Source organism: Oncorhynchus tshawytscha, linkage group LG20, assembly GCF_018296145.1.
Source record: "Oncorhynchus tshawytscha isolate Ot180627B linkage group LG20, Otsh_v2.0, whole genome shotgun sequence".
NCBI classification, from domain to species: domain Eukaryota; kingdom Metazoa; phylum Chordata; class Actinopteri; order Salmoniformes; family Salmonidae; genus Oncorhynchus; species Oncorhynchus tshawytscha.
The window spans coordinates 13095648-13118978 of record NC_056448.1 but is presented as its reverse complement, the minus strand read 5'-3'; the positions used below and the strand labels follow the sequence as shown (position 1 = coordinate 13118978).

Sequence of the window (23331 nt, the reverse complement as noted above, 5' to 3'; positions counted from 1 at the left end):
CCTTTAACGCATGATCAAGTAAGAAAATATTATCAGTTGGCATTTCTGTTCTGTGCAGACATTTTCATTCCTGTCACTTTGCTGAAAAGAAATACTGTTTTGGTCACAAATCAACTTTTGTTAGAAACATTAACCTGCCCTCAGCACTTTTTTTTACCCAGAACATAAAACATCTTATGAAGTCAGGTTTATGCTGATGGATGTAAAGCTGTACATTAATATTCTCTATGGATGATTTGGTTTGTCTGCATAATCAATTTCACCAAGCAAATAACAGTTTTGCTCATGTTGTTAGATGCAAATAAGGGATTTGGCAGATCCACATATCAGATTGAAAAGATTAAATGAATGTGCTCAGACCATGACAGTTCATGGATCACTTTGACCAAGTAAATAGAAGTGTTGCAAGTATTGGGTCCTGGAAAACATTGCATGTCTTCATTCTTGATTTTCTTTTGCAACTTCTTCAATGCATAATGCTACTGTAGCATTATTTAACAGCTGGCTTCAGTCCTTTATTACTGCAATATACTTTAGGTCTTGATGATATGTATTTTGTTATTCAAGGAATTATGCAATTGTACACATCATGTGATAATGATTATGTGTGGGTGGGGATATTTATTCTCTCTCCATAGGTGTTTATTATCGTTGGATGTTCTGGGACAAACTTTATTTATTCTATATGATTTGAGGCCCCACAAACCCTCCCACCTGGTCTAGACTGTTGACCGTTGCCCTGAGGAACAGTTTGGGCCTCCGGGGTGGATTGTGTAATTATAGCAACGCACATTCAGCACCCACCTGCTTTATGTGGGGTGCCCTGGGAAATAACTGTACAGCGAAAAACAACATCAGCAAAACTCCACAGAATGACATTGTGTACCTTCCTGGCATTATTCATGGTGTTTCCTAGAAAGCACACCAAACATCCTTGACTGACCTTGGTGGCTTAGTTTCTTGATGATGGAAGTAGGCCAAGTCATGTTACCTTGCTTAATCAATAAGGGAAATAGGTTTAGATCACAAGGGTTCACAATAGATGACAAACTAATAAACATTTAAATACAATTGGAATTTTATATAAAGTCAGAGCTGCTGAAAGTATTTGGTGACAAATTGCACCAGATTATTATTATTATTTTTTACCTCAACTGGTTAAAACTATTAAACCAATTGTTACCTCAACTGATTAAAACGATTAAAACAACTATTGATCAGCTTTCAACACTGACTGTAACAGGGCTCTCCATGAGAGAGAGAAAGAGAGAGAGAGAGAGGGGGGGGGGTATTCTTATTCGTATTTTTGAAACTACATTGTTGGTTAGGGGCTTGTAAGTAAGCATTTCACGCTAAAGTCTACCTACAACTGTTGTATTCGGCGCATGTGACTAATACAATTTGATTTGAGAGAGAGACCAGTAACAGGAATGCTTTTATCTCTCTGTACAGACGCAGAGAGCATCCGCGCGATATCGGACATACCTTGGCCCTTTTATCTATAGCTTCTAAACAGTCTTCATCAAGCGACCATGAGAAACTGCGAGTAAGGATTACATTCATGTCTCATCAGTAACTCCTTGGTATTTTTTTTGTTTCGTGATTTTTTTTAAATCGTCAAGAAGGGTGACTGAGTGAAACCAGAAGGGATAATACCTACTCTCGCTTCTTTTGTCATCAATTTTAGCCAACTACTGACAAGTGGAAAACAAGCCCACGTTCGCTCAATTGAGGGAGAGATTCTGTCGTTCTAACGATGTGGCAGTTGGTTGGCAGTGTAAGCAGTTGGTTGGAGGGGGGGGACCACTTTGGAGATGATAACCTGTGCAATGGAATGGCAATGAGATTCGATTTGGGTTGATTATATACAGTCTTCTTGCCAACTATAATCTATGCGGCGAAACTGGTGCTGATGACAGGACTGAGGTGGCTATGATGACGATACGTGCCTTATGCACATAAGCAAAGATCGGTCACCAAACTTGGATTGGGCATGTTTTTCTATCACGGGTAGGTGTTGTCGGTTTCCCTTCGGTTTCATGGCTGGCGCACGGCAGATAAAAACTTTGTTGACTTTAAACATCTGTATGTTTGTGGGTATTATACTGTTCTCGGTTTACTGCAGAATTCAGGATCGCTCAGAGGAACTCCTGAAGAACGGCAGGACCACTATGCAAAGATCTAACCGCAGAAATGGGAAAGTTAATAACTTTGTGGAGAAGCAAGCTATTCTTCAGAGGCTTGAGCATCTTGAGGACATGGTCTACCATCAATTGAACGGTAAATGATTGATCCATGTGATCATGAACACCAAGTCAGCTTGGTGCAACTTTATTTCACTCCACATCAGTGCTATATCATGCATTTTACAGTGTTTCTTTGATTTGCCACATCTCAGCTGTTGTACAACATGTGGGTATTGTCATTCTCTTAAATTGGAATAACCGATCAACCTGGCCCACATCCACCTCATCCATTATAGATCCACTCCTAGCATCGCTTTCAGTCGAAATGTCTAATCTGCTTTTACATAATTCAAAAATAACCCAGACAAAGGGCTCTGTTTTTCTCCAAAAGAACAGCATTATAAAAGTCTAATTCAGGGTTCCCCAACTGGCGGCCCTCAGGCCGAACTTGGCCCTTGGGTGATTTTATTTGTCAAATTTTTTATTGTTTGACATAAACGACTGTAAAAACACCAGCAAATCAGCTCCAAGTGATTTTCATTTTGGAAATATGTTCCCAAGTATTCCCACTAGGGTTGCACATATTCAGAGGTGGAAACTTTCCGTGGGATTTAACGGGAATATATGCAAATTAATACCATTTAACAGTAGATGTTTTTTTGCATTGGATAAATTGACCATATCATATGGTGACAGAAACATAAACCCTTTGCCTTATCATAAGTAGTTAAAATAATTAAATCCTTCCAGTAGAAATTTTTAAAAACAATTTAGTTATGAATTGATCTTTAATTAAATAAGTTGACTTCACATGGGATGATTTCACTGAACAACAAAAGAAAGGGAATATTGAATGATCCCCAATGATCCATCACATCTCCCAAAAACGTTTTTAACATGCATCTGTAAAATGATAGTCTAGAAACGAAAGCTTTGGATGTCTTCCTCTGAGGCCTCAATATCTTCTTCCTGGACCTTCTCAATGTCCACCTCTTGAACATCCGACTCCAAGGCCTCATCTTCACTGTCATTTTCCAACCTGGTTGACGATGGCTCGTTGTCAGGCTCAAAAAGCCTCAAATTTGGCCAGATGGCCACCAATTTTTCCACCCTTGTATTGGTCAGCCTGTTGTGTGCTTTGGTGTGTGTGTTCCCAAACAAGGACCAGTTGCACTCTGAGACGGCTGATGTTGGTGGGATTTGGAGGATGATGGAGGCAACAGGGGAAACAGCCTTAGATCCACAAAGTCCCTTCCACCAGGTGGCTGATGAGATATGTTGGCACGACTGCTATATTGCATCTCCATCACAAAGCCCTTGCTTGGAAGTGTACTTCGCCAGTCTGCCAAGAACCGTGGCCTCATCCAGGCCACGGTTTCGAGACACGGAAGTGATGACACCATAGGCCTTGTTGATCTCTACACCAGACAGGATGCTCTTGCCAGCATACTTGGGATCCAACATGTACGCTGCGACGTGTATGGGCTTCAGGCAGAAGACTTCACGCTTTTTGATGTACTTCAGAACTGCAGTTTCCTCTGCTTGGAGCAACAGTGAAGTGGGCAGGGCAGTACAGATTTCTTCTCTTAGATCTGCAAGCAGAGTCTGAACATCAGACAGGATGGCATTGTCTCCCTCAATCCGTGCAATGGCTACTACTATAGGTTTCAGGAGTTTCAGGCTGCTTACCACTCTCTCCCAAAATACATCATCCAGGAGGATCCTCTTGGTGGGGCTGTCCATATCAGCAGACTGTGATATGGCCATTTTTTGGAGAGACTCCTTCACCTCCAGGAGACTGTCAAACATGATGACAACACCGCCCGAGACTCGTGTTGCTGGGCAGCTTCACTGTGGTGCTCTTATTCTTCTCACTTTGCTTGGTGAGGTAGGTTGCTGCTATAACTTGATGACCCTTCACACACCTAATCATTTCCTTGGCTCTCTTGTAGAATGTATCCATTGTTTTCAGTGCCATTATGTCCTTGAGGAGCAGATTCAATGCATGAGCAGCACAGCCAATGGGTGTGATGTGAGGGTAGGACTCCTCCACTTTAGACCAAGCAGCTTTCATGTTCACAGCATTGTCTGTCACCAGTGCAAATACCTTCTGTGGTCCAAGGTCATTGATGACTGCCTTCAGCTCATCTGCAATGTAGAGACCGATGTGTCTGTTGTCCCTTGTGTCTGTTGTTGTTACGGTTTTCTAGGTGTGAAGGAGAGTCGGACCAAAATGCAGCGTGTAGATTGCGATCCATGTTTAATGAACAAAAAACGAAACACGAAATAATACAAACACTACAAAAACAAAGAACGTAACGAAAACCGAAACAGCCTATACTAGTGAAAACTAACGCATAGACAGGAACAAGGACACTAAGGACAATCACCCACGACAAACTCAAAGAATATGGCTGCCTAAATATGGTTCCCAATCAGAGACAACGATAAACACCTGCCTCTGACTGAGAACCACTCCAGACAGCCATAGACTTTGCTAGATAACCCCACTAGCTACAATCCCAATACATACACACCAAAACCCCAAGACCAAACACACCACAATACAAAAACCCCATGCCACACCCTGGCCTGACCCAATACATGAAGATAAACACAAAATACTTAGACCAGGGCGTGACAGAACCCCCCCCCCTAAGGTGCGGACTCCCGAACGCACCTCAAAACAATAGGGAGGGTCCGGGTGGGCGTCTGTCCATGGTGGCGGCTCCGGCGCGGGACGTGGACCCCACTCAGTCAATGTCTTAGTCCCCTTTCCTCGCGTCCCTGGATAGTCCACCCTCGCCGCCGACCATGGCCTAGTAGTCCTCACCCAGAACCCCACTGGACTGAGGAGCAGATCGGGACTGAAGGACAGCTCGGGACTGAGGCAGCTCGGGACTGAGGGGAAGCTCGGGCGTGAGGGGAAGCTCGGGAGTGAGAGAAAGCTCGGGAGTGAGAGAAAGCTCAGGAGTGAGAGAAAGCTCGGGAGTGAGAGAAAGCTCGGGAGTGAGAGGAAGCTCGGGAGTGAGAGGAAGCTCGGGAGTGAGAGGAAGCTCAGGCAGGTAGGTAGATCTACCAGATCCTGGCTGGTTGGTGGTTTCAGCAGATCCTGGCTGACTGGCAGATCCTGGCTGACTGGCAGATCCTGGCTGACTGGCAGATCCTGTCTGACTGGCGGATCTGGCGGATCCTGGCCGACTGGCGGATCCTGGCCGACTGGCAGTTCTGGCAGATCCCGGCTGACTGGCGGATCTGGAAGAGTCTGGTTGACTGGCAGATCTGGAAGAGTCTGGTTGACTGGCAGATCTGGAAGAGTCTGGTTGACTGGCAGATCTGGAAGAGTCTGGCTGACTGGCAGATCTGGAAGAGTCTGGCTGACTGGCGGATCTGGAAGAGTCTGGCTGACTGGCGGATCTGGAAGACTCTGGCTGACTGGCGGATCTGGAAGAGTCTGGCTGACTGGCGGATCTGGAAGAGTCTGGCTGACTGGCGGATCTGGAAGAGTCTGGCTGACTGGCGGATCTGGAAGAGTCTGGCTGACTGGCGGATCTGGAAGAGTCTGGCTGACTGGCGGATCCTGGCAGACTGAAAGATCTGGCTGCTCCATGCTGACTGGCGGCTCTGGCTGCTCCACGCTGACTGGCGGCTCTGGCTGCTCCATGTAGGCTGACAGCTCTGGCGGCTTCTTACAGACTGGCAGCTCTGGCGGCTCCTTGCAGACTGGCAGCTCCTTACAGACTGACAGCTCCTTGCAGACTGACAGCTCCTTGCAGACTGACAGCTCCGTGCAGACTGGCAGCTCCTTGCAGACTGGCAGCTCCTTGCAGACTGGCAGCTCCTTGTAGACTGGCAGCTCGGGCTGCCTCATGCAGACTGACATCTCTGGCTGCTCCATGCAGACTGACAACTCTGGCTGCTCCATGCAGACTGACATCTCTGGCTGCTCCATGCAGACTGACAGCTCTGGCTGCTCCATGCAGACTGACAGCTCTGGCTGCTCCATGCAGACTGACAGCTCTGGCTGCTCCATGCAGACTGACATCTCTGGCTGCTACATGCAGACTGACAGCTCTGGCTGCTCCATGCAGGCTGGCAGCTCTGGCTGCGCTGAACAGGCGGGAGACTCCGGCAGCGCAGGAGAGGAGAAAGGCTCTGGCTGCGCTGAACAGGCGGGAGACTCCAGCAGCGCTGTAGAGGAGAAAGGCTCTGGCTGCGCTGAACAGGCGGGAGACTCCGGCAGCGCAGGAGAGGAGAGAGGCTCCGGCAGAGCTGGAGAGGCGAGGCGCACTGTAGGCCTGATGCGTGGTGCTGGTGGTACTGAACCGAGGACACGCACAGGAAGCCTGGTGCGGGGAGCTGCTACCGGAGGGTTGGAGTGTGGAGGTGGCACAGGATGGGCTAGACCGTGAAGGCGTACTGGCGATCTTGAGAGCAGTGCTGGCACAGGACGTGCAAGGCTAGGGATGTGCACAGGAGGCCTGGTGCGTGAGGCTGGCACCAACTTCACCAGCCGACTAACACGCACCTCAGGACGAGTATGGAGCGCTAACCCAGGTGCCATCAAATCCCCGACACGTTCCGTCGGGCGAATTCCATGCAAAAAGCACCAACACAGCAACTCCCTCATTTATCTCTCCTCCAATTTCCCCATGAACTCCTTCACAGTCTCTGCTTCGCTCACCTCCAACACCGGCTCTGATTCTGGTCTCCTCCTTGGCTCCTCATGATAAACAGGGAGAGTTGGCTCAGGTCTGACTCCTGACTCTGCCACACTCTCCCTGAGCCCCCCAAGACATTTTTGGGGCTGACTCTCAGGCTTCCTTCAGAGTCGCCGTGCTGCCTCCTCATACCGGCGCCTCTCCGCTTTCGCCGCCTCCAGTTCTTCTTTGGGGCGGCGATATTCTCCAGGCTGAGCCCAGGGTCCTTCTCCGTTTAGGATTTCCTCCCATGTCCAGAAATCCTTATTGCGCATCTCCTCTTTGGGCTGCTCCTGCCTGTTGACACGCTGCTTGGTCCGTTGGTGGTGGGTGATTCTGTTACGGTTTTCTAGGTGTGAAGGAGAGTCGGACCAAAATGCAGCGTGTAGATTACGATCCATGTTTAATGAGCAAAAAACGAAACACGAAATAATACAAACACTACAAAAACAAAGAACGTAACGAAAACCGAAACAGCCTATACTAGTGAAAACTAACGCATAGACAGGAACAAGGACACTAAGGACAATCACCCACAACAAACTCAAAGAATATGGCTGCCTAAATATGGTTCCCAATCAGAGACAACGATAAACACCTGCCTCTGATTGAGAACCACTCCAGACAGCCATAGACTTTGCTTGATAACCCCACTAGCTACAATCCCAATACATACACACCAAAACCCCAAGACAAAACACACCACAATACAAAAACCCCATGCCACACCCTGGCCTGACCCAATACATGAAGATAAACACAAAATACTTAGACCAGGGCGTGACAGTTGTAGAATACTGGTTGAGGGTTGGAGATGATGTAGTTAATTATTCCTTGCCCACGAACATTTGACCACCCATCAGAGATGATTGCAATACAGTCTGCTTTCTCTATGATTTACTTGACCTTCACTTGAACTCTGTTGCACTCTGCATCCAGAAAATGAGTAGATAAAGCATGTCTGGTTGGAGGGGTGTGTGCTGGGGGAAGAACAGTCAGAAATCTCTTCCAATACACATTGCCTGTGAGCATCAGAGGTGAACCAGTTGCATACACAGCTCGAGCAAGACATTCATCAGCATTTCTCTGTCTATGTTACTCCATTGAGTCAAAAACCTTCTGATTCCAGGAGGACTATGAGCTATTGCTATCGATAAGGTGTTTGATTCATAATTTTTACCGCGAATAAGAAGTAGTGGGACTTTTGTCAGAGATTGCTTGTTGTGAGCACTGAGGGAACTTTATGCACTTGGCCAGATGATTCTGCATCTTTGTTGCATTCTTCACATATGATCTGGCACAGTATTTGCAAATGTACAGAGCTTTTCCTTCTACATTAGCTGCAGTGAAATGTCTACATCAGATAGTGCCCGTGGAAAAAGATGAGTAAAAAAATCCAAGTACAATTCCATGTACAGATAAAATAAGAGTTAAGCAGTTAGATTAAACAACTCATTTGTAAGATAAATGTTTTAAAATGAAACATGTATGGAAAAAGGGTGATTTAACACAGTTAGCAGGCTCAGTTAGCAGGCCCAGTTAGCAGGCTCAGTTAGCAGGCCCAGTTAGCAGGCTCAAGCAAGCTAAAACCCACATGGTAGCAAAACCTAATTAGTAGAAATTGTTAACAAGTTAGAAATAATTGAAAAACACACTTTGCTGTAGGCTACTATTTACTAGTTAACAAAAAAATCATGTATGTCATATCAAATATATTCACCCCACCCAGTATTGTAATCAAAACTTACCAGAAAGCATGTAGTCCATGGCTCAGACAGTGTAGTAGTGTGGGCTCAATAACATCTCATTAGTGTGCAAGATCTTGAGAATCAGCTGTACATGTGACGGAAGTATGTACTGTGCATGCAGAGGGTTGCTATTCAATTGAGTTGGGGATAGTTTTACCAAAATATGCCACAAGACCTAGAATTGCCTTATGTGTATCCCACAAAAAGGTTCACTGTTATAAGCTAACTTTTTTTGATGAATTTAAGCAAAATTCCCCAAATTCCCGGGCTTAACTTCCCTTGGAAAATGTCCAGAAAAATGATGGAAATTTACCGGAACGTTTCCGACCCACTGCAACCCTAATTCCCACACATAATACAGAGAGAGATATGTGATTGTAAGCAAGGTCTGAAATGATTCTGTTTTAGTCAAATATGACATCTGTTTGGGCTTCTTGCGGTCAATGTGCAGTCTATAAATTATTTGTAATTATTTTCTGGCCAGACATTTGTTTGTTTGTTACTAGATCAAATAAAATAAAATATTATTTGTCACATGATTCGGATACAACATGTGTAGTTGACCTTACGGTGAAAGACTTATTTGCCAGCCCTTAACCAACAATGCAAATTTGCTAAATAAACTAAAGGATAAAATAGTAACACAATAAAATAACAATAATGGGGCTATATACAAGGGGTACCGGTACCAAGTGTCACGCCCTGGTCTTAGTATTTTGTGTTTTCTATATTTATTTGGTCAGGCCAGGGTGTGACATGGGTTTATTTTGTGTTGTGTTTATGTATGGGGGTTTTAGTAGGTATTGGGATTGTGGCTAGTAGGGGTGTCTAGCTAGTCTATGGCTGCCTGAGGCGGTTCTCAATCAGAGTCAGGTGATTCTCGTTGTCTCTGATTGGGAACCATATTTAGGTAGCCTGGGTTTCACTGTGTGTTTGTGGGTGATTGTTCCTGTCTCTGTGTTAGTTGTCACCAGACAGGCTGTATTAGGTTTTCACATTTCCGTTTGTTGTTTTTGTATGTTTCGTATTTATCGTCATTAAAGATGTCTCGATTTAACCACGCTGCATTTTGGTTCGACTCTCCTTCGACGGAAGAAAGCCGTAACACCAAGTCAATGTGCAGGGGTACGGGTTAGTCAAAGTAATTTAGGTAATATGTGCATGTAGGTAGGGATAAAGTGATAATGAATAGATAATAAACAGAGAGTAGCAGCAGAGTATGTGAAGAGTGTGAAGGAATGTGAACGTATGTGTGTGTGTGACATCAATACGCATGTGTGTGTGTGTTTTGTGCGCTGGAGTGTCAGTGTAGTATTTGTGAGTGTGTGCATAGAGCCAGTGCAAGGGAGTCAGTGCAGAAAAAAAAGACAAATAAAATAGTCAGGTTAGTCATTTGATTAACTGTTCAGCAGTCTCATGGCTTGGGGGTTAAAGCTGTTAAGCAGCCTTTTGGTCCCAGACTTGGCGGTTCCGTACCGCTTGCCTTGCGGTACCAGAGAGAACAGTCTATGACTTGGGTGGCTGGAGTCTTTGAACATTTTTAAGGCCTCCCTCTGACACCGCCTGGTTTAGGGCGGCAGGGCGGCAGGGTAGCCTAGTGGTTAGAGTGTTGGACTAGTAACTGGAAGGTTGCAAGTTCAAACCCCTGAGCTGACAAGGTACAAATCTGCCGTTCTGCCCCTGAACAGGCAGTTAACCCACTGTTCCTAGGCCGTCATTGAAAATAAGAATTTGTTCTTAACTGACTTGCCTGGTTAAATAAAGGTAAAATAAAAAAATAGAGGTCCTAGGTGGCAGAAAGCTCGGGCCCCAGTGATGTAATGGGCCATACACACTACCCTCTGTAGCGCCTTGCAATCAGATATGGAGCAGTTGACATACCAAACAGTGATGCAACCAGTCAGGATGCTCTCGATTGTGCAGCTGTAGAACTTCTTGAGGATCTGAGGTCCCATGCCAAATTTTTCAGCATCCTCAGGGGGAATAGGCAGTGTCGTGCCCTCTTTACGACTGTCTTGGTGTGTTTGGACCATGATAGGTCCTTAGTGATGTGGACACCAATGAACTTGAAGCTCTCAACCTGCTCCACTATAGCCCCGTCCTTTTTGTAGTCCACGATCAGCCACTTTGTCTTGCTCACGTTGAGGGAGAGGTTGTTGTCCCGGCTCCACACTGCCAGGCCTCTGACCTCCTCCCTATAGGCTGTCTCATCGTTGTCGGCGATCAGGCCTACCACCGTCGTGTCATCGGCACACATCATGATGGTGTTGGAGTCGTGTGTGGCCACACTGTCATGGGTGAACAGGGAGTACAGGAGGGGACTAAGCATGCACCCCTGAAGGGCCCCTATGTTGAGGGTCAGCGTGGTGGATATGTTTTTACCTACCCTCATCACCTGGGGGCAGCCCATCAGGAAGTCCAGGATCTAGTTGCAGATGGAGGTGTTCAGTCCCAGGGTCCTTAGCTTAGTGATGAGCTTGGAGGGCACTATGGTATCGAACGCTAAGCTGTAGTCAATGAACATCATTCTCACGTAGAGGTGGCCAACACTCTTACTGGAGAGACACTAATGTTGAGAGACACTGGTGTTGAATCAGATTTGTTTTAGAGGACTGTCTGGAACAAAATCCTGCACATCCAATAGCTCTCCATGAGAAGGGTTAAAGAGAAGGGTCCATGGCCCATCTTTTTAGCACCTAAAATAGTTAACAACATTCTCTTTGAGGAGCTTAATTGGACTCCACCACAAAGCAGTTTAGGAGGATGGATGCTGTCAGCCTTAATTGATGGATCTCAACCTTGCTGCAAACAAGTGTAGAGGACAAACTAGTTATCCTGAAATATCACCTCTTTTTTTGCTGCACAAAACAAGTAGTCCCAAGAAGAAATCTCTATACCCCATGATCCTGAGGTTATATATCAGGAGGTCAGTGATATAATAAAAGCCAGTTGGGGACATTTCTGCAGCAGGTTTGACGGTTATATCACATTTACTAATTCCTCTTCCTTATCCAATGTGGTGTTGTCTGATGCATTTGCTTTAATAAAACCCCCCTCCATTCCCAATATTTGGACTATGACACTCATAATTCAGTGTTTAAATGCATAATCAGTTCAGAAGTTGGATTAGCAAGATGCCAGGTCCTGCTGTAATACTGACAGTATAAGACATTCTTCTCACATTACAAGTCAATCATCCTGTCCCTCTGTCTATTACTTCCCACCAGTAAAGTCTAGGTGAATAATAATAGCCTTCAGTTTCCTTTATCCCTGGCTCTCCTGTTTGTCAGTCAGACTGGGAGTTTATTAAGATGACCTATTATAATTTCACAGACAAGGTGCTGCAGACAGTAGACGTGTCAATTATGTATCTTGTCTAAACTTCAATTGCCAACTCTCTAATGAATCTAGATGCTCACTTTTGTTTACGTTCTCGAGGGAAAAGAGACAGCTCAAATGACTGACACATTGAGATGAAAAGTGTAACAGCTTGCTTGCTTTTGTGATCCAGAGGCACCTCAGACAGTTTGCAAAATGAGTCTGACATTTTCCTCTGACTTTCCACAGGTCTGGGAAAGACGGTTGGGGTACTGGAGGGACGAGTGGGCCAGGGACAGGGGCAGGCCAGGACCCCTGCAACTCTGAGAAACCCTGTCCGCGACCCAGATGGGGGAATGTACGAAGAGTACGGCTACAACGCACAGCTGAGCAATCAAATCCCACTGGATAGATCCATTCCTGACTACAGGCCGAAAAAGTAGGTCCTAAACCCTGCCCTCACAGCTTGAAAACCAGAAGGTAACATAATAAAGCATTATGAGTTTAGGGTACTGATGTGACAGCTTCTCACTAAGTTGTGTTGACAGGTGCAAGCTGATGACTTACCCAGATGACCTCCCTCAGATGACGGTGGTGTTCATCTTTGTAAACGAGGCTTTGTCAGTGATCCTACGGTCAGTCCACAGCCTGGTCAATCACACACCTGCACACATCCTCAAGGAGATCATCCTGGTGGATGACAACAGTGACAGTGGTAAGACAAGGGCTTTTACAGTGTGTGTGTGAGAGAGAGAGAGAGAGAGAGAGAGAGAGAGAGAGAGACTTGAAATTATGGTTTTCTAGTTTGAGCTCCAACACTTGATTATTCTTGTTGTTGTAGTGGAGCTAAAGCTGAATCTGGATCAGTATGTGAATAAGCAGTACCCAGGCCTAGTGAAGATGGTGAGAAATAGCAGACGGGAGGGACTTATACGGGCCAGAATCCTTGGCTGGAAAGCTGCCACTGCACCAGTTGTTGGCTTCTTTGACGCACATGTTGAGTTCAACACAGCATGGTGAGGAACAGCTTCTTATTTCCCCTCAGATTGACACTTGAAAAGGAGTTTAAAATAGTCTCATGCATTATCATCAATCAGATGCAGATTCCTCCCAACACTGAGGTGCCATTTGTCCTCCAATATCTAGCTATATACTGTACTATTTTAAACCTGGAATGCATTACACCGAGATCTGCTGACAGTGTTTGTGCATCTGACAAGAAGAGCATTTTTATTTGCAAATCAGAGGTATTCCTTTCTCTCAGTAATGGAAAGACAAGGAGGTACAGTAGTCACGACAATCCATCTTCACCACACCACTTTAAGAGGAATTCATTCAGTCAAGGTGACACTCTCTCAGAAGTGAACCCTATTTGTTCTAAAAATGATATTGCAGCGGTGAAAGGTCGACTCCTTAACTGCACTCATATTGCAAAAGCTATATCCACAATGGAAATGATATCTAATTGCATCAGTCAAGTTTTACACTGAAAAACTATTGAACACACCACGCAGCCCATGGGTAGTTCCATGTCATTTCAGTAAGCCATGACACCCACCATCTGAAATTGTTTCTGTAGTTAGAAACAGATAAGATTAGCATTCCTGCAACATTCTTTTGTTGAAATATAATCTGATCTCTGAGAAATTAAGCTAATTGATTGCACACAAATTGTCCATTTTAATTTGGTCCAAACTTTTTTCAAACAATGAGTAAGACATGAAGAATCCAAAGACATGAGCAAAAGCCCCCCACGCACCCCTGCACACCCCAGGCCAATCCCAATCCAAAAACAAGTATAAAATTGACAATTTGGATGCAATCAATTAGCTTAATTTCTCAGAGATCAAATTATATTTCAACAAAATAATGTTTCAGAAATGCTGATCTTATCTGTTTCTAAAAACAGAAACAATTTCAGAGCATTTTGAGACGGTGGGTCTCGAAATCCTCTTTCTTGTGCTTTTTGAGGTGGAACGACCCACATGTGAGGCCATCAGTGTTTCACTACAGTTGTAACACATAGAACTGCTAGCTACAGTACATAAATGACTATTTATTTTGTTTTGTTCTCTGGAACGGATGTGAAATGGAAAATAAGCTGTCAAGTGTATGGGAAGATGAGAACTGTACAGTACCTTCCTCTGCTAGCAGTGAGGATTCAGGATGTTTTGATGAAGATGATTAAACGCTTGAACAGACTGTGGTGGCCCCATTTTCCCCCTGGGAACAGATGAGATGACAGAAACATGATTTACTGTCATGCTTTTCCTATCATGCCAGCATGAACAGCATGAAGTTACCAGTAAACATCTCAAGCACCTTTAGAATATTTATAGAGATAAAATATTTGACTAAAATGCGTTTCCTTTCCTCCTTTGACAGGGCAGAGCCAATCCTAACCAGAATCAGGGAGGATCGAACACGTATTATTCTACCGTCGATCGACAACATCAAGTACAACACGTTTGAGGTGCAGCGGTATGACAACGCGGCCCATGGCTACAACTGGGGCCTTTGGTGTATGTACATCACCCCCCCCCAGGCCTGGCAGGACAGAGGAGATGAGACGGCCCCCATCAGGTATGGGAAAAGTACAGTATGTTTCTAGGACATTATTGGGGCAGTTGTCTGATGCAATACATTGCCTATCGATAATCTACACCCCTTCTATTCACATTTTCTTGCATTACAAAGTTGGATTGAAATAGATTTAATTGTAATTTTTGTCATTGATCGACACAAAATATTCCATAATGTCAAAGTGAAAAGAAAATTCTACACATTCTTTGAAATTAATACAAATTAAATAAGTATTCGCCCCCCTTTTTTTTAGGCAAGCCTAAATGAATTCAGAAGTAAAATTTGGCTCAACAAATCACATAATAAATTATATGGACTCACTCTGTGTGAAATAATAGGGGCTGATGTGATTTTTTGAATGTCTACCCCTTCCTCTGTCCCCCATACATCAACAACTGTAAGGTCCGTCCCTCAGTCAAGTATTGAATTTCAAGCACAGATTCAACTACAAAGACCAACAAGCTTTTCGAAAGCTACATAAAGAAGGGCAATGATTAGTCGATGGGTAACAATAACAAATCAGACACTGAATATCTCTTTAAGCATGGCCAAGTTAATAATTATGCTCTGGATGATGTATTAAAGCACCCAGACACAAAGATGTAGTCGTCCTTCTGAATTGAGCTCTATCACAGGAAGGTATACTTTGGGATTAAGGCTGGGAATAGCCAGGGACCTCACAATAATACTACGAAACTTATGTGCTAATATGATGTGTTGAGATTCTCACGGTTCTATATGTATTGCGATTTCATGCTGTGATTTTATTGCGATTCGATGTTTCAAACATACTGCTCACCATATGCCTGCTGTAAAGGTACAGCACAAGAGAGAGCCATGAGAAAATGAGTTTGCTGAAATAAAAGTGCTGAAAACAAATTGGCTCCCCATTTAAAAAGAAGATGATCAAGCTATGAAGGAAAAATAATGGAGTTTTGGTGCAGGTACAGCCAACTAGCACAATATTATATTGCGATATTGTCAAAATTATATGATATGATATACAATGTCGGCTGGAGTGGTGTAAAGCTCGCCGCCATTGTACTAGTTCCAAGATGGCGTAGCAGTCGGACGTGTGTTTTGTCTTGTCCCGTGTAAATATCGTTTAATATATCGTTTTCCTTGTTTTTATTCGTATATATTTTAATCTCACTTTCCATCTACGGACTGAATATACTCTCCTGCAACCCGCCTCACCCAATGTGGTACGGATCTGCTATTTTTATACTTTAGAAGTGGAACCCCCCTCAGAAGCTAGCCAGCTAACTAGCTACTAGCTAGTAGTCAGTTAGTCACTGCTAGTGTTCTTCACCGTTAACTCAGACACCAGCCAGCCTCAGAACGGTCAATACCTGCCAGTCTGCACAGTGCGATATCAACCCTGAGCATATTGGACTGCTTTTTCTCCACCAGGATTCCTACCGCAAGCTCTGAACCTTTACACCAGATCATCACAGCTAGCTAGCTTCAATCCGAGTGGCTACCCCTGGCAAACGTCTCTGTCCCTAAGCAAGCACCAGTTAGCCTTGAGCTAGGCCCATTACGCGGCTTGCCGAAGAGGTCCACCAGCTAATTCTTGGGCTACAAGACCTCTTTTGCCAATTGGACTGGACCCTTTACTGCCGACACAGAGCCCCGCCAATCCATCATGACTGGTCTGCTGACGTAATAGTCCGAGGTGGGTTCAACAGGCCCTTCCGTTCCGACATCGCCAAAGGCCCATCTGCTAGCCCCGGCCCGCTACCTGTCTGAATCGCAGTGTCTCCAGCTCGCCTAGCATAGGCTGAATTGGCTCCCTGATTCACCTAATGTTACTCATTGGATGGTATGATCACTTGGCTACACATGCCTCTCCCTAATGTCAATATGCCTTTGTCTATTGCTGTTTTGATTAGTGATTATCGTCTTATTTCACTGTAGAGCCCCCAGCCCTGCCCAATATGCCTTAGATAGCCCTTTTTTCCCACCCCTCACACATGCGGTGACCTCACCTGGCTTAACTGGTGCCTCTAGGGACAAAACCTCTCTCATCGTCCCTCAATGCCTAGGTTTACCTCCACTGTACTCACATCCTACCATACCCTTGTCTGTACATTATGCCTTGAATCTATTCTTCCACACCCAGAAATATGCTCCTTTCTGAACGCACTAGACGACAAGTTCTTATAGCCTTTAGCCGTACCCTTATCCTACTCCTCCTCTGTTCCTTTGGCGATGTAGAGGTTAACCCAGGCCATGCCCAATCCCCAACTACCACATCCGATCACTCTACCTGTACACAGCCAATCTGTAAATAGCACACCCAACTACCTCATCCCCATATTGTTATTTATCTTCTTGTTCTTTTGCACCCCAGTATCTCTACTTGCACATCATCATCTGCACATCTATCACTACAGTGTTAATGCTAAATTGTAATTCTTTTATTAAATATTATATATTTTATTTATTGCCTTACCTCCCTAATCTTCTACATTTGCACACACTGTACATAGATTTTTCTATTGTGTTATTGACTGTACGTTTGTTTATGTGTACCTCTGTGTTGTTTTTGGATGGCAGGCAGCTTAGCCCCAGTGATGCACTGGGCCGTACGCACTACCCTATGCAGTGCCTTGCGTTCAGAGACCGAGCAATTTCTGTACCAGTCAGTGATGCAACCAGTCAGGATGCTCTCGATGTTGCAGCTGTAGAACCTTTTGAGGATCTCAGGACCATGCCAAACCTTTTTAGTTTCCTGTGGGGGAATAGGCTTGGTCGTGCCCTCTTCACGACTGTCTTGGTGTGTTTGGACCGTTCTAGTTTGTTGTTGATGTGGACACCAAGGAACTTGAAGCTCAAGTCAACCAGCATGATTTTTCCCGTACTCCTTTTGCTATTCTCTTTTTGATAGTCTGCCCGGGTTTTGAGCCCTGCCTGTCTCTGGACTACTTTCCTGCCTGCCTGATCATCCTGCCTGCCCTGACCTTGACTCTGCCTTCCATTCGTTACCTTTTGGACTCTGAACTGGTTTTGACCCTTTTGCCTGTCCACGACCATTGTCTTGACTTAACCTATTGGATTAATAAATACTGTAAGACTCCAACCATCTGGCTCCTGTGTCTGCATCTGGGTCTTGCCTTGTGTCATGATAGTTTCAGCATTATAATGCCCCGTGCACAAAATGAGGTCCATACAGAACTGGTTTGTCGAGATCGGTGTGGAATAACTTGACTGGCCTGCACAGAGCCCTGACCTCAACCCTATCAACCTCCTTTGGGACGAATTGGAACGCCACCTAAGAGCCAGGCCTAATCACCCAACATCAGTGACCGACCCCAATAAGGCTTTTTTGGCTGAATGGAACCAAATGAAAGGAACCAAATCCCTGCAGCAATGTTCCAACATCTAGTGGAAATCCTTCCCAGAAGAGTGGTGGCTGTTATAGCAGCAAAGGGGGGATTTTGGAAAGAGATGTTCGACGAGCAGGTGTCGACATACCACTTGGTCAGACACAATCCAGGTGTGTAAAGTCCTTATGAGACTTACCCAAGAAGACTCAGCTGTAATCACTACCAAAGGTGTTTCCAACATGTTAGTGTTTTATATAATAGTGTATATTAGTGTTTTATTTTTCATTACTCAAAACAATTGTTAGAATTTATCTTCAACTTTGACATTAGAGTATTTTGTGTTGATCATTGACAAAGAAATTACAATGAAATCCATTTGAATCGCACTTTGCAACAGAATAAACAGTGAATAAATCCATGGGTGTGTAGGCTTTCTATAAACAGAAAACGTGGGCTTGAAAACATGTTCTTAAAATATACAAGATGTTCCAACTCGCTTCTACAGGGTAGGCCGCTAGGCCTTAATCTGTTCTTTCTCCGTTCAGAACCCCTGCCATGATTGGCTGCTCCTTTGTGGTGAACAGAGAATACTTTGAAGAGATTGGCCTTCTAGACCCAGGCATGGAGGTGTATGGAGGAGAGAACATCGAATTGGGCATGAGGGTAAGTTTCTACGTGGTACATGCTTAAACTAAGAACTAATCAATACAGTATGTTCTGTGGTCCATTATGTGTTAGCCATTACAATGTGTGTAACGGTCGTCGTTGCATGAAGGATTGGACCAAAGTGCAGCGTGGTAAGTGTTAACACTGAACAAAATGAGAAAGGAAACCGAAACAGTCCTGTCATGTGCAGAACACTAAACAGAAAACAACTACCCACAAAACACAGGTGGGAAAATGCTACCTAAGTATGGTTCCCAATCAGAGACAACGATAGACAGCTGTCCCTTATTGAGAACCATACCTGCCAAAACAAAGAAATGAAAAATGAAAAAAAATGAAATGAAAAATGAACATAGAATGCCCACTCAAATCACACCCTGACCAAACCAAAATAGAGACATAAAAAGCTCTAAGGTCAGGGCGTGACAATGTGATTATTAAGCAAAAAAATCATTATGTAATTGTGACTGGAGAGTTCAAGTGTTTGTGTGCTGTAAGAGATGCATGAAGTTCAATTAAGCTCTGTCACAGTAAATAGGATGTGGGTGGGATTTAATATGAATGTAACGGCAGCAAATTTTTCTATATATTTTGGCCCTGATCCAAATAGATTTCAATATCTTTTAAAAAGGGATAGGCTGCCATTATCTGAAGTATGATTCAAAACAAGTTTAGTTTTAAGTTTTACGTCTCGTGCACAAGTACAGTGAAATGCCTTTCTTGCCAGCTCTAAACTCAACAATTGAATAATCTATATCAATGTAGTACTAAACATAACAAAAGGCAGAACAAAAACACACAAGTAATAAAAATAAGAAATAAGAAGAACACAACAAAGTAAGCACACTATATACAGGGTCAGTTTTACTATCAAACAGAATGGAATATTCAATCCGATCATTTAACTTAGGTCCTAAAAAAATGTGTGACTTGGCATCAATGGCTTGTTATTAAAACATATGGGTCTGTTCTGACTAAATTCTCTCCCTGCATGTTTTGTTTGGCTCTGCTGAGATCATTAAGGAATCATTCGGCTCTAAGCATACAGGGAGACCAGTTTGCATGAATATGGATGGAAGTTATCCTGCACCACACAACCTGGTATACTGCTGAATAACTAACCCATGCCTTTATAGTGCACCAAAAAATGGTCTGTGTCAGGTGATTTGTCCATCAGTTATTTCCCAAAAGCCTGGACCCATTTGAATTCCCTTTCTTTCTAATACTATAACTGAGATAGTTGACTGTAAAAAAGTCTGTAGTGACGTTGGTGTGGAAGTTGTGTCCCAGTGTGAGAACTGAATGTGTTCCAGAACTCTGCAGTCACCTACTAGCGTCCCACTGACACACAGACTTATTTCACACTTCCGACATGATCGTTATGACGTGAGCAGCAGTGTGCAGGAAGCGACAGGGGACAGCAGGACAGAAACGGAAGGGGGAAGAGAGAGAGAGAGAGAGAGAGAGGGGTGGGGACAGGAAGAGAAGAAGAGGTCAGGTTTGCACCTATTACGCTGAGAGGTGAATAAAGTACAAAACATTTGGTCCAGGTAATGGAGACAGTGGGAAAGGGAGACAGCACAACAACAGAAACCCAATGAAAGACAGCTGATTGTATCAAAAGAGATCTAAGCCAAATTATATTTTTGTTAACCCTACCACACCTCTCTGTGCTGTGCTCAATGCACGGGAGTATGAAGAGGTACTCAAAAAAAAAAAATTCTGGCAACACCACCACAGCATAATCATACACACAATGAAGTGGCCCTTTGCCTGAAAAATGTCCTAGCAAATGGACAATTGCAAGGTGTTAACAGCTTTCCATATGCCTGTGGGCAATTGCCTCGGCGGCACCTCTCTCAACAAGATTTCTTTTTAGAGTACAATGTTACTATTACTATTGTGGTCAGGCTTCTTTCTTTCTGTCTTTCTCTTTCTTGAACTGTCTATGTTATGTCTCAGGTATGGCAGTGCAGGGGGAGTATGGAGGTGTTACCGTGCTCTCGGGTGGCACACATTGAACGCACCAAGAAACCCTACAACGACGACATTGATTACTATGCAAAGCGCAATGCCTTGAGGGCAGCCGAGGTGTGGATGGATGACTACAAATCGCACGTCTACATGGCCTGGAATATCCCCATCAACGTGAGTCTAGTGTAGTTCCCCAATATTCTACAGCTCAATTGCGTGTTAACTGGTCATTGATTTTGGTGCTGTGAATTGTTTTCTAACTCAACAGAACCCCGGAGTTGATTTTGGAGATGTTTCTGAGAGAATCGCCTTGAGGAAGAAATTGCAATGTCATAGTTTCCAGTGGTATTTGCAGAATGTGTATCCAGAGATGCGAGTGTACAATGACACCATCAACTATGGTGAGGTGCGAAACAGCAAGGCCAGTGGCTATTGCTTAGACCAAGGACCTAATGAGGACAACAGCGCGACTCTCTACCCGTGTCATGGCATGACATCACAGGTCAGGAAAAGTTCTTAAAACCTTATATGCTTGATTGCATAGAAATGTAATCCTCTTACACAAGCTCTTATGTTAGTTCAGGAAAACATGTATAACTATCCCATACACTCTGGCCCCTGCAGACGTCCACAATACATTATGCATCCCCACCCATTTGCGTTGAAGCCCTTCCATTGTTCATATTTACAGTGGTTGTTTGTGCTTTCATTTAGCTTGCTTTAGCATGGTAATTCAGTGAATTCCAAATGAATTGGCTTGGCACAGGGCAATTTGACAAGGTTACTTCTACTCAGAACGGTGCAGCAGCACCTGTGATGGGCTCCAACATCCTCTCTGAGTGTTGTTCACCGGGAATAATTCAACCCTGGATTTTGTAATCGTCTGTGCCCTTACTTGTGACATTCACTGGTTTGAAGCTACGTTTGGCGTGTGAAATGGAATAGAGATCAAGCTCACAATGTCAAATGACAATGAACTCTTCAGATAGGATCACTGGGTCTCATTTATAACAACATGTACTCATCTAAGGGATCTGTATGGTCCATTACGCTCATAAATAATTTGGCCTTCATCAGCATGGAACATACATAAATGCACGTATCCCTGTGGTATCTATCAAGTCTACATTGTCATTAGTATTTCAGTCAATTACACAGCAAATGTTTGTTGGACATCTCAGCAGTAACTAAGGACAGGCCTTGCATTGGATTTGATTGATCTTTCGTTTCAAGATGGCCTTTCCACTGGGTAGTTGTGGTTCAGCTGTTGAAAGAGCAGGCACTGGTTTGACAGCTCTTGTTCAGCTCAAGAGGCACTATGACCTTTTGTACTCAAGGTATCAAGAAAGATCTTTCTCATGAGACAGCTCAAGGATTACACAATAACATGTACCATTCCTATGTGTACAGATGTATTCAACACGTTTTGTATTGTCCAACGACTACTGTATGTAGGTGTCTGTAAAGATAGTATTTGTGTATAACCGTTCATATATTTTTTCAGAAGTTGACGTTTACTTGGCATTGACATGTTTTTTTTTAGCTGGCCCGTTACACCTCAGAAGGGCTTTTGCAGCTTGGTCCTCTGGGTTCCACTACGTTCTTGCCCAACACCAAGTGTCTGGTGGACGAGGGACGAGGGAGGACGCCAAGTCTCAAAAAATTTGATGGAGCGTCACACTCATTACAAAGGCTTTGGGACTTCAGTCAGGTAAAACTTCAAAATGTCATGACTTGTGGGGGAAAAAGGACTCCTGCCAAAACTGTATTGCTTTTTAATACTGCAATTATAACCACAGATTGTTCCTCTTCCATCTGTAGAACGGCCCAATAATCAGCAGAGACACTGGTCGTTGTTTGGAGGTGGAGATGTCTAGAGAGGCCAGCTTCGGCCTACGGCTGGTGGTCCAGAGGTGCTCTGGTCAGAGGTGGACTATCAGGAACTGGATCAAACCACCACGACACTGAGGGCACAATATACAGGCCAGCTGATGTCTACAAAAAAGACATGGGACTCTTACCTTGTAGCACTTGGACTATCCTCTTTACAAATATTGTGTTCCTTTGGATTGAGGCTATAGACTCCGTTGTCTGCTCCTGGAAAGGTCAAGGGATTTCAAAGCATCTCAACACCAACCTTCCACAACTCAAGCATCTTAACAACAAGTCATCACAAAGTATGGAGGATACATATCCCTACGAAGAACCAGAGGATGTACCATACAGAGGTTGTCTATGACAATGATAGTTGCAGTCTGCGATACTTAAGGAGGTAATACAAGAGAATTGGCACATGTTGACGAACCAGTTAATTTTGAGTGTGTTTTGTTTCTGATTTCAGATTTCACGCCATAATCCCTGAACACAATTATGTTCCTTCAATCATATGTCTGTCATCTGGAGGGCTACATTATCTCACATTCATGGACAATAGAGGAAAAAGTGAAAAACACAAATTGTACACAACAACTTGAAACGAGTGATAATATGACATTAAACATTATGACATATGTGTTCCTTCTTGACGAGTGATTCTGTATGAGAGCGGAATTTTTTTACTATTCTTAATCATGAAAAGTATTGTTTTCTCACCTCTACAGCTGGTTCCACATACATTTATGCAAAGGGCTGACCTTGAGTATCCAGGCTCTCTAATTATATGTAAGTGTTTCACTCAGACAACATGTGAACTGTAATCTCTGTGATCAAGCACAGGGGAGGCATCCAGGTAGCCATTTGATTAGCTGTTCAACAGTCTAATGGCTTGGGGGTAGAAGCTGTTAATAAGCCTTTTGGACCTAGACTTGGCCCTCTGGTACCGCTT

At 44.1% G+C, this 23331-nt stretch overlaps 1 protein-coding gene across 2 annotated transcripts; it reads left to right on the top strand.

Moving 5' to 3' along the window:
* Positions 1-1541: 1541 nt before the first annotated feature.
* Positions 1542-23094, top strand: LOC112219454 (polypeptide N-acetylgalactosaminyltransferase 9-like). Of its 2 annotated transcripts, XM_042302205.1 has the most exons (11): positions 1542-2010; positions 2126-2280; positions 12202-12391; positions 12501-12667; positions 12794-12968; positions 14338-14535; positions 18413-18530; positions 20496-20681; positions 20776-21009; positions 22051-22218; positions 22329-23094. In XM_042302205.1, exons 1-11 carry the CDS (start codon positions 1994-1996, stop codon positions 22473-22475), a joined length of 1755 nt encoding a protein of 584 aa, XP_042158139.1. In that variant the 5' UTR covers positions 1542-1993; the 3' UTR covers positions 22476-23094. The 2 variants fall into 2 exon arrangements, with proteins under 2 accessions (XP_042158139.1, XP_024236481.1); XM_024380713.2 differs by having other exon boundaries at positions 1542-2280.
* The last annotated feature ends 237 nt before the right edge of the window (positions 23095-23331 follow it).